The 12,755-nt window shown below is 38.2% G+C and overlaps 1 protein-coding gene across 2 annotated transcripts in view; it reads right to left on the bottom strand.

Moving 5' to 3' along the window:
* Positions 1-2,422: 2,422 nt before the first annotated feature.
* The window catches only part of LOC130920909 (E3 SUMO-protein ligase ZBED1-like), a 139,066-nt gene continuing 128,733 nt past the window's right edge, over positions 2,423-12,755 (bottom strand). For both annotated transcript variants that reach the window (XM_057844447.1, XM_057844449.1), the window contains exon 2: positions 2,423-3,188. In XM_057844447.1, the coding sequence (XP_057700430.1) occupies positions 2,803-3,188 (386 nt within the window). In that variant the 3' untranslated portion in view covers positions 2,423-2,802. The remainder of the gene's footprint in view (positions 3,189-12,755) is intronic.

The following is a 12,755-nucleotide window of genomic DNA, read 5'->3' as shown; positions in this document are numbered from 1 at the left end:
CGAGGATTTCGTATTCTGCTGGTGACCTTCATCTAATTGCTTTTGCTGCTCGTTTTGTGAAATATCGACAAAGCTGTCCTGCTCATCACTTTTCCGCATGGGTTCAAATTGGAAGGGCAGAACTGATGACATGTTTATGTAGCTAACGAGTGACACAGTGGAAGTACAGCACCGCTGCCCAGTGACCTCACCGCCCAGAGTGCATTACGTCAACAACAATGGCGACCAATTAGTTAAACTAATTTTTTAAATTTTATAAAAATGAAAACATTAAGACAGGTTTAAATATCAAATTTCTATAATTCATACTAACATTTATCTTTTATGAACGAAAAGTCTATCTGTCCGTAGTTCCCTTTGAGAACTTGATGTACAGTGCTGGACAAAAGTATTGGCACCCTTGCAATTCTGCAGATAATGCTCAATTACTCCCAGAAAATGATTGCAATTAAAAATTATTTGGTAGTAATATCTTCATTTATTTTGCTTGCAATGAAAAAACTCAAAAGAGAATCGACAAAAAATTAAGTCATCATCATTATCAAAACTCCAAAAATGAGCCAGATGAAATTATTGCCACCCTTTGAAAAATCATGTGATGCTTCTCTAATTTGTGTAATTAACAGCACCGGTTATTTACATGTGGCACATAACAGGTGGTGGCAATAACTAAAGCACACTTTCAGCCAGTTAAAATGGATTAAGTTGACTCAACCTCTGTCCTGTGTCCTTGTGTGTACCACATTGAGCACGGAGAAAGGAAAAAAGACCAAAGAACTGTCTGAGGACATGAAAAGCAAAATTGTAAGGAAGCATGGGCAATCTCAAGGCCACAAATCCATCTCCAAAGACCTGAATGTTCCTGTGTCTACCGTGCTCAGTGTCATCAAAAGGGGAGAAGCCCATGGCACTGTGGCTAACCTCCCGAGATTGGATGAAAAAGAAAAATTGATGAGAGATTTCAAAGAAAATTGTGCGGATGGTAGATAAAGAACCTCGACTAACATCCAAACGAGTTCAAGCTGTCCTGCAGTCCAAGGGTACAACCGTGTCAACCCGTACTATCTGTCGGCATCTGAATGAAAAGGGACTTTATGGTAGGAAGACCCAGACTTCTGACCCAGAGACTAAAAAAGCCAGGCTGGAGTTTGCCAAAACTTACCTGAGAAAGCCAAAAACGTTTTGGTAGAATGTTAGAGTTTTTTTGGGAAAAGGCATCAATATAGAGTTTACAGAAAAAAAATAAAAATAAATAAATAAATAAATAAATAAATAAATAAAATAAAATAAAAAACGAGGGCTTTAAAGAAAAGAACACGGTCCCCACAGTCAAACATGGCGGAGGTTCCCTGTTGTTTTGGGGTTGCTTTGCTGACTCTGGCACTGGACTGCTTGACTGTGTGCATGGTATTATGAAGTCTGAAGACTACCAACAAATTTTGCAGCATAATGTAGGGCCCAGTGTGAGAAAGCCGGGTCTTCCAGCAGGACAATGACCCAAAACACACTTTAAGAAGCACTAGAAAATGGTTTGAGAGAAAGCACTTGAGACTTCTAAAGTGGCCAGCAACGAGTCTACACCTGAATCACATAGAACGCCTGTGGAGAAATATGAAAATCGCAGTTTGGAGAAGACACCCTTCAAATCTCAGAGACATGGAGCAGTTGGCTAAAGAAGAATGGTCGAAAATTCCAGCAGAGCATCGTAAGAAACTCATTGATGGATACCGGAAGCGGTTGTTCACAGTTATTTTGTCTAAAGGTTGTGCTACCAAGTATTAGGCTGAGGGTGCCAATACTTTTGTCCGGCCCATATTTGGAGTTTTGTGCAAAATGATAATGATTTAATTTTTTTTCAATTGTTTTTTTCATTGCAATCAAAATAAATGAAGATATTACTACCAAAGCATTTGTAATTGCAATCATTTTCTGGGAGATATTGAGCGTTATCTGACAGTTGCAGGGTTGCCAATTGGGCAGCACTGAATCTTTACATACGTACATATACAGTGGGGAGAACAAGTATTTTATACACAATCAATGGGAAAACCCATTGGCAGTGCATCACATACTTGTTCTCCCCACTATATATATATATATATATATATATATATATATATATATATATATATATATATATATATATATATATATATATATATATATATATATATATGTATATATATATAAATATATATACAGTGGGGAGAACAAGTATTTGATACACTGCTAATGGGTTTTCCCAATGGCAGTGTATCAAATTCTCCCCACTGTATATACTGTATAGATAGATAGATAGATAGATAGATAGATAGATAGATAGATAGATAGATAGATAGATAGATAGATAGATAGATAGATAGATAGATAGATAGATAGATAGATAGATAGATAGATAGATAGATAGATAGATAGATAGATAGATAGATAGATAGATAGATAGATAGATAGATAGATAGATAGATAGATAGATGTTTTATTTATTCATTCTTTTTTCCTACTTACCGGTCTTGAAAAAGGTCTGGGATATGTGTGAAAACAATGTTCACACATCTGCTTTGGTGAATATGTGACTGGACTTGAATGTGATATAGGCAGTTCGAGGTTCAATCATTCTGGCAAAATGACCAATACTGAATACCAATACCAATACTGATAAATACTTAAAGAGGTGTGTCATAATCCAATATTTTTGGCCACTTATGTATCAGTTAAGTATTGGCTATTATAATATATTAGTTAGTAATCAGACAGATTAACATTTCACTTACAGGGAATTAAAAATTGGATCCCTACCATTCCCTAACCGCTTACTGAGTAACTCATGTCCTCTAGCGCCAACTTCAACTGTTTAACAAAAAAAGGATATGGATTGGAGACCATGCGGATGCACCAGCTGCGAGGGCAGGTGGTCTGCTTGAGGCAGAAAAAGACGACGGGCACCAGTTCAGGATAAGGAACCACCAGTACACTTGTTGCGCTGCTTCCATCATCTTCATCGTCATCACAGTCCACTTCCTCTTCCTCTATATCTTTTTCCTCCTCTCCTTTTCCTTCTTCCTTATGCAGTTGGCACTGGTGTGGGGAGGAGGGGTCAATGACATCATTGACCTTGTTCACCCGGGCGATGGTTGCTGCCGTCGAGGGTCCGTCCTCCTCCTCCTCGCTCGTCATGGCAACGACAAGCTCTGTTCAGAAAAGAAAGAAAAATATATAAATATATGGTTTTTTTCATGACTATTGACCTTACCAAAAGAATCGATACAGCGAACGGCAGGGTCATCCTGCGGCATTATTGGCAAAGGGCTAAAAATTCATACACTATTGTGGGAAATTTTTCGAGTGTTTTTATGTCCCAAAGATGTATGAGTAGATGAAGGAGAGGAGGAAGAGGTGCTGAAAAAGTGATGACTTAGTTCAAGAGGCATGAGTGACAGATTGCAAGACAAGTGAGTGTTTAGATGACATATGTACAGGAAATGAAGAAGTACAAAATGGCATAATGTAAAAATCACTAAGTGTTAGTAAGATGAAGGAGAGTGGCAAAACAACTCAGTGTGAGACGACTGAGTGATGACATGACAGATGGCGGAACGAATGTGTATGAAAAGACCAAATATAAAATGATTTTGTGCGAGTTGAATAAGTACGAGACGAGTGAGTGGCTGGAGATCGAGTGGGGAGATGATAAAGTGCTGAGATGAATGAGCATGAGATGAGTAAGGATATACAGTACGTAACTGAGAAGCGAGATGACAAATGCAAGAGGAAAGAGTGAAACTTAGTGCATGTTCAATGAGTGCAAGACAAGTGAGTGGCAGGAGGACCGAGTGGGGAGGTGATAAAATGCTGAGATGAATGAGCATGAGATGGCTAAGGAAATGACTGAGAAGCGAGATGATGAATGCAAGGAGAAAGAGAGGCAAGGTGATCAAGTGTCAAGAAGACTGAGTTTGAGATTACTGACTATAAAATGACTGGTTGGCAGGGAAACTGAGTGATGACACAAAAGAGTGGAATACTAAGTGTCAATGGGAAATGTAGTGATTGGGTCACAACATGACTGAGAGGGGAATGACTGAAATTACAAAGTTTCGCAACAGCTGAGAAGTAAGATGTCAAATTGTGAGGTAACTAGGAGGCAGAACATTCCATACGACTTACTGAGTAAAGACATGAATACTCTGTTTAATGCCCATTGGCGGAATGTAACAAAGTATAAGTACTTCGTTACTAGGGATGGAAATTGATAGGATTTTTACGATTCCGATTCCATTATCGATATTGCTTAACGATTCGATTCTTTATCGATTCTCTTATCGATTCTAATTTGGGGAAAAAGAAGAACAAACGTTTTGATTGGCATCGAGTTTGTTTAATCAGAAGTCACAACCTTACAAACTCACAACGAGATCAAAAGAGGCCCAAAGCCTCAATGTTAACTGTGGCAATAAGTGGCAAATACACAAGAATGTGTAACATTTTACTGAAACATTTATCTAATAGAAATAAAAAATATTGGTATGTATTGGCAGATAGGTTGTTGTTCTGCCTTTGGCAATATGTGTTAAAGCAGGGGTCCCCAAATTTTTTCCTGTGAGGGCCACATAACTTTTCCCTTCTCTGATGAGGGGCCGGGGTCAGTTTGTAACAGAAAAAGTGTGATGATTGCAGAAGTGCATAAATGTAAAAAAATATTGTTTTTCAGAAAGCCACAATCAAATAACCCTTTCTGGATTCTTCACGGAATGAATCTTCCTTCCGGTATGCAACTCCATGCGGTCCATGAGTTGTTGGAAAAAGTTGGCTGTGCCATTTCCTGCATTTACTTTTGTATTTTTCGGTGGTCTGTGTTGACCTAACACGAATACCTGGCTGACAGAGGATGTTGTGTTTTTTTGTGGAGCCTTAACGTGTCTGACGGGCTTGATACCAAAAGCAAGCGCAGCGGGCTAGCTGACGTTAGCCAGCTGCGGAAGCGTCGGACCGGAGTCTTCTCCACTCCTGCATGAAGTGTGCGGAAACGATATCAAAATGCCACCGAAGAAAAGCCCGACCCCAGAGGAGTTTGAGGAGTTAAAAACCTTCCTCAACTCATTGGCTGGTGATGTGACTGCTGTCAGGGCGCAGCAGGAGCAGATTCTGTCGCTACTGGAGGAAGTGAAACTTTTGCGTATCCAAAACAATGAGAAAGACCGGCGCATCTCCGATCTGGAGCGCCGGGTGGACGATCTGGAGCAACACACCCGTATGAATGACGTGGTCATCACGGGAATAAAAATCAAGCCACGTTCATATGCGCGTGCGACGGCCGCGGACAGCGGGGAGCCCGGTGAAGAAGAGACCCGATCAGTGGAGCATCAGGTGGCATCCTACCTCCGAACCAAGGGGATAGACATGGACCTGGAGCACATTGAAGCATGTCACCCACTGCCTACGAGGAGCGAGAGACCACCAGCCGTCATCATGAGGTTTATCAGCCAAAAGAACAAGATGACACTCCTGAAACAAGGCCGCAAACTGAAAGGCACGAACGTTTTCATAAATGAGCACTTGACGAAAAGGAATGCAGACATCGCTAGGAGGGCACGACTATTGAAAAGGCAAAACAAGATCCAACATACCTGGGTAACAAACTGTAAGGTTTTCATCAAACTGAATGGAAGTCCTGAGCAAGCTAAGGTATTGGTGGTGAAGAATATGGAAGATCTGGATAAATTCAACTAGCACTACTCACCAGTCCGAACATCTGTTTAAGGTAACTTGCTTAATGCTTAACACAACAAAAACAATGACTGCACCAGGAAATGAAATGGACATGCTAAAGGAAATTCTCCAACATAAACAAGTGGAACTGGAAACATGCGAATATGTTGAACACAGCACAATCGACTTCATTTCAGATATTGATCCTGATAATTTTCTTTCAAACTCCATCAAGAAATGTGATTATTATAGACAAGAACAATTTAAAAACAGTGTTATATTGGAAGGTAAGCTGTCTATTATACATTTCAATAGTCGCAGCATGTACAGTAATTTTGATTCCATCAAAGAGTATTTAAATGGTTTTGCTCAGCCCTTTGATATTATTTCCATTACTGAAACTTGGTTTAACAATGATAAAGGCATACATTTTGAGCTTGATGAATATGAGTTAAGATATATGAATAGAGATAATAAAACGGGGGGCGGAGTAGCCTTATATATTCACAAAACCTTAAAATTCACAGTGTTATCAGATGCGACATTTACAGTTGATGGAACCATGGAATGTCTAACAGTGGAGATTCAAATAGAAAAACAGAATAATATTATCTTGAGCTGTGTATATCGAACGCCTGGTTCAAGTATCGAAATGTTTGGTGAACTGATGGAAAAAACAATTTCCACCATGAACCACAAAAAATTATTTGTCTGCGGTGACTTCAATATTGATTTATTAAATCCATCTAAACTGAAAACCATTGATGATTTTATCGATACCATGTACAGTTTATCACTATACCCGACAATAACTAAACCGAGCAGAATAACATCACACAGTGCTACTGCCATTGATAACATCTTCACTAATACAATGGACAACGAAACCACTAGTGGCCTTTTTGTTTGTGATATCACTGACCACTTGCCTGTGTTTACTCTGTGTAATTGTGATCATAAGAAATCTAAGGTTTCTGTTGAAGTGTTTTATAAACGCATAAAAAGTGACGATACAATTAATGCATTTAATAACAGTTTAGCACTTCAGGATTGGAGAACAGTTTACAGTGAGCCGAGTGTAAACAGTGCTTATAGTAATTTTCTTGACATATTTATCTCTTTATATAACAAATACTGCCCTGTACAAGAATTTTCTATAAAGAAAAAACAAACAAAAAGTCCCTGGCTTACCAAAGGGATAATTAATGCTTGCAAAAAGAAAAATAATCTTTACAAAGTATTTATTAAGCTGAAAACAGAAGAATCAGAAATAAGATATAAGACGTACAGAAACAAATTAACTGAAATTATAAGGGCAAGTAAACAGTTATATTATAGGAAAAAATTATATGAAAATAAAAACAGTGTGAAAGGAACTTGGGATGTGCTCAATAATTTAATTAAGAAATGTCCTACTCAACTGTCATATCCAGAGTATTTTATTGGCAAAAATGGCAAACAACATAATATGAACAATATAGTAAATGGTTTCAATGATTTTTTTGTAAATATTGGCCCAGAGTTGGCTTTTGACATTCCGGACCACGGAGGTGGTGAAGGATGTGTAAGAATTGAACCAAATCCACACTCACTCTTCCTCTCAGCAACAAACGAGCAGGAAGTGATTAATACTGTCCTCAAGTGCAAAAGTAAGCGATCTACCGATTGCCATGATCTTCACATGACATTGGTTAAGGGAGTCATCTTTAACATTGCAAAACCATTAACTCATATCTTCAATTTATCATTTCAATCTGGCTGTTTTCCTGAACAAATGAAAATTGCAAAAGTAATACCACTATTTAAAAGTGGCGATAAATATAGTTTTAACAATTACAGACCAATTTCTCTGTTGCCCCAGTTTTCTAAAATTCTTGAAAAACTTTTTAATTCTCGACTAGAAAAATTTCTGGAGAAACATAAAATAATAAATGAAGGCCAGTATGGTTTTAGAACTGGAAGAACAACTTCAATGGCTATGATTGAAGCAACTGAAGAAATCACTAATGCGTTAGATCAGAATAAATATGCAATTGGTATTTTTTGTGATCTAAAAAAAGCATTTGATACAATCAATCACCAAATTCTGATTCATAAACTGGAAAAATATGGAATTCGTGGGGTTGCAGGCAATTGGTTAAAAGATTATTTAAACAAAAGGGTGCAGTATGTCAAAATGGGACAGTATACATCAAAACAACTTGGTATTGCTTGTGGTGTTCCACAGGGGTCAGTGTTGGGGCCAATATTGTTTAATCTATATATAAATGATATTTTTAATGTATCTCAATCTCTAAAACTTATTCTTTTTGCAGATGACACGAATGTGTTCCATAGTAGTAATAACTATAATGAGTTGATTGAGGTCGTGAACAAGGAGCTAATTAAAATTAAAAAATGGATGGATATAAATAAATTATCATTAAATTTAAGTAAAACCAAAGCTATGATGTTTGGTAGCTTTAAAACTAATCTTGATTTGCATGTAATTATTGATGGTATCCTAATTGAAAACGTAGATGTGAATACATTTTTGGGTGTCACAATTGACAGTAAGCTGACCTGGAAACCCCACATCAGACATATAAAAACAAAAATTTCCAAAAGTCTCTCAATTATAAATAAAGTTAAACAATTCCTTGATGAGAACACACTCCGCACTTTATACTGCTCTTTGGTTCTCCCATACTTCTCATATTTTGTTGAAGTCTGGGGAAACACTTATCAGAGCACGATAAATCCTTTAGTTACCTTACAGAAACGGGCCGTGCGGATCATCCATAAGGTCGGGTTTTTGGATCATACACATAATTTGTTTATTCAATCAAAGCTGCTAAAATTTAACGATCTTGTAAATTATAATACCTCAATAATCCTCTATAAAGCATTCAATAAATTATTACCAATTAAATTGCAAAACTTGTTTACAATGAAAGAGAGAACTCATAACTTGAGAGGATATGGAGACTTCAGAATACCAAAAATTCGAACAACTCGTAAAAGCTTTTGTGTGTCTGTGTGTGGAGTGAAACTTTGGAATAATTTGGGAATGCAACACAAGCAATGCCAAACTATCTACAAATTTAAAAGGTTATACAAACTTATGGTCTGGTCACAGTATACCGAAATAAGGTCTTAATTACATCAATAAATTGTCTTGGAATGAGTGCTGGTTGTTTTTTACCATTGCTGGTATATTGTCCGTGACCGTTGTTGGTATAGTTATTGTTGCCATTTATAATTTGTTGTCCTGTGTCTGTGGCCTTTACCATTGTTGGTATGGTTTTACTTTCATTTACCATGTTGGTATGAAATTGTTTTTGGTTTGGGTGTTGCCTGTGGTAACTTCATCACAAGGGACAAAATTTGGTACAAAACTGTATATGTGCAAAACTGTTTGGACTGATTTTTTGGTGGCCTACATTTTTGGAAGGAAGTAGCAAGAATTTTTTGTTCTTAATTAGATAAGAATAGGGGTGGGATTAAATAAGTTTTCTTCTTCCCACTCCTTTTCAGGCATGTAGTTGATGTTGTAATGTTACTTAGCTTTGCTGCTCTTTTTTGTTACTTTATTATATGAGCTGTATATATTTGTTGTCTTGGCAAGGAATAATGGCCTGAAATAAACGAATAAACAAACAAACAAACAAAGTAAATAAAATAAAAATAATAATATAATAAACATAATAATAATAATAATAATTAATAATAAAAACACTATTAATTAAATAGATAATAACCAAATAACCCTCTCTGAATTCTTCAAGGAAAAGGCCAGGAAATAAATAAAACGATTGAGAAAAAAAAAAAAATTCAAAATGGCCGGACCAAATGTGGAGGCGGGCCATATTTGGGCCGCGGGCCGCAGTTTGGGGACTGCTAGGTTAACGTGTATTATTTACCAATACATTGAAATGCATGCCTTTTAGTTTTTGTGGCGCTTACACGCTCAAGTGGGGGCGCCCTTGCGCTTCCTCACACGAAGAAGAACGCACTCACGTGAAGAAGAGCGCGCTTACACCCAAAGAAGAAATGCCGCATCCAAGCAAGTGAGCGAGTTAGTGAGAGAGGGAAACACTTCTACGAGCCTACGTTCTTTGTTAATGTTAATATCTACAGAGGCAACGCCTGTATGTATCATCTTTTGTATTGTTGTTGTTGTGTTTCCACTCGCGATCGGACACTTAAATCCAGTTGAGTAGTGGTTTGAAGGATGTGCTAATGCTAGCGAACGCATGCTAACCATTTGTTATTACTGTTATTAGCAGCTAATCATCGCTGATTTACGTTGATGCAAACCTGTTTGTTATTGGGGACGAAATTGATTTGTTTAATTTCTAAGTTTCACTCTTCAAGTGATGGTTGAATAAAGTCAGCAAATTATACCAACGTCTTCTGCATCGTCATTTGGGAGTTCAGCTAGCTGTATAGCCAGGACTGAGCCTTAGCCTCTCTGTGAGGACAGCGCAGTCGTATTCCCTCCCGATGCAGTTATCTCCACCTTGCAATGACTGCAAGTCGCTTTGTTGTAATTTTTCCTCGTGAAGTGAAGACACACTTTCGAGCGTTTGAACCTACATGCTGTCATTGTTATGTTTATGGCTGCAATGCTCGTGCTTACCCGTCGTAACCTTTCATTTTCACACACTTTCCTGGTGAAGTGTAGTCAAACTTTGGAGAGTGGTTCTTGGCGCCATGCTAGTTTGATGCGTCTGGACAACAAGACACGTCACGACGCAATACGCGTCTTTAGGAATCGTTAAAGGGATCGTTAAGGCTTTTTCATTGTGATGTCGAGGCCTCGAAACACTCCGAACCGGTTCCGAATTTGAATCGGATTTCGATTCCCATCCCTATTCGTTACTGTACTTAAGTACATTTTTGTGTATCTGTACTTTACTTGAGTGCAAATATAAAGTTGTAGATTTTACTTTTACTTCACTAAATTTTACAGCAGGTACCGTACTTTTTACTCCACTACATTTCAAATTGTCACCTGCGTTACACGTAACTTTTGTTTGTTTTCTTTTTTTCTCATTGTGAATTGATAGTTTCGTTTTCAAGCATCCGGCGCAATCAATAAGCGCCGTGCAACTATACCATAACTGAGCACTACAGGCAGCAACATAAGTACAAGCAAGATTGGCAGGTGAACAAGATATTAGCCAATAAAAACCACCACACTCTTGTGCAGTAATCTACCATTAAACTACGTTTTGGGAGTTTTTCATCTTGTTAAGCTGCTGTTTACAGTGCAGTCAAATTTATTCTTTGTTTTTTTCATTCTGCAATTTTAAATAAAACTGAGCAGTCAATTAATTTTCTAGTTCTTTCTTTGGATATTGACTGAGATATCTGTTTGTATATATACATTGGGGCAAATAAGTATTTAGTGAACCACCAATTGTGCAAGTTCTCCTACTTGAAAAGATTAGAGGGCACTGTAATTGTCAACACGGGTAAACCTCAACCATGAGAAAAAAACAAAAACAAAATCACATTGTTTGATTTTTAAATAATTTATTTCCAAATTAGGGTGGAAAAATAAATATTTGGTGACCTACAAACAAGGAAGATTTCTGGCTGTCAAAGAGGTCTAACTTCTTCTAACGAGGTCTAACGAGGCTTCACTCGTTACCTGTATTAATGGCACCTATTTTAACTCATTATCAGTATTAAAGACACCTGTCCAAAACCTCAGTCAGTCACACTCCAAACTCCACTATGGCCAGACCAAAGAGCTGTCGAAGGACACCAGAGACAAAATTGTAGACCTGCACCAGGCTGGGAAGACTGAATCTGCAATAGGTAAAACGCTTGGTGTAAAGAAATCAACTGTGGGAGCAATTATTAGAAAATGGAAGACATACAAGTGATAATCACTGATAATCTCCCTCCATCTGAGGCTCCATGCAAGATCTGACCCCGTGGCGTCAAAATGATAACAAGAACGGTGAGCAAAAATCCCAGAACCACACGGGGGGACCTAGTGAATGGCCTACAGAGAGTTTGGACCACAGTAACAAAGGCTACTGTCAGTAACACAATGCGCCGCCAGACGTGTCCCCCTGCTGAAGAAAGTACACGTCCAGGCCCGTCTGCGGATCGCTAGAGGGCATTTGGATGATCCAGAAGAGGACTGGGAGAATGTGTTATGGTCAGATGAAACCAAAAATAAATTTTTGGTAGAAACAGGTTCTCGTGTTTGGAGGAGAAAGAATACTGAATTGCATCCGAAGAACACCATAGCCACTGTGAAGTATTGGGGTGGAAACATCATGCTTTGGGGCTGTTTTTCTGCAGAGGGACCGTTACAACTGATCTGTGTAAAGGAAAGAATGAATGGGGCCGTGTATCGAGACATTTTGAGTGAAAATCTCCTTCCATCAGCAAGGGCATTGAAGATGAGACGTGGCTGGGTCTTTCAGCATGACAATGATCCCAAACACACAGCCAGGGCAACAAAGGAGTGGCTTTGTAGGAAGCATTTCACGGTCCTGGAGTGGCCTAGCCAGTCTCCAGATCTCAACTACATAGAAAATCTGTGGAGGGAGTTGAAAGTCCATGTTGCCCAACGACAGTCCCAAAACATCACTGCTCTAGAGGAGATCTGCATGGAGGAATGGGCCAAAATACCAGCAACAGTGTGTGAAAAGCTTGTGAAGAGTTACAGAAAACGTTTGGCCTCCGTTATTGCCAACAAAGGGTACATAACAAAGTATTGAGATGAACTTTTGGTATTGACCAAATACTTATCTTCCTCCATGATTTGCAAATAAATTCTTTAAAAATCAAACTGTGATTTTCAGTTTTTTTTTCCCACGTCCTGTCTCTCATGGTTGAGATTTATCCATGTTGACAATTACAGGCCTATCTAATAGTGGGAGAACTTGCACAAATAGTGGTTGACTAAATACTTATTTGCCCCTCTGTATATCCCTAAGTAACCTAAGTTACTTAAGTAATTTTTTGCACCCGCATCTGTACTTTTCTAGAAGTAAAAAACAAAAAAAAAAGTGAGTACTTCATCCAACACTTTTAATGGCTGC

This window comes from Corythoichthys intestinalis, chromosome 8, assembly GCF_030265065.1.
Source record: "Corythoichthys intestinalis isolate RoL2023-P3 chromosome 8, ASM3026506v1, whole genome shotgun sequence".
In the NCBI taxonomy this organism is placed as follows: domain Eukaryota; kingdom Metazoa; phylum Chordata; class Actinopteri; order Syngnathiformes; family Syngnathidae; genus Corythoichthys; species Corythoichthys intestinalis.
Note: the sequence above shows the minus strand (reverse complement) of the source record. Positions and strands in the feature narration are given on the sequence as shown.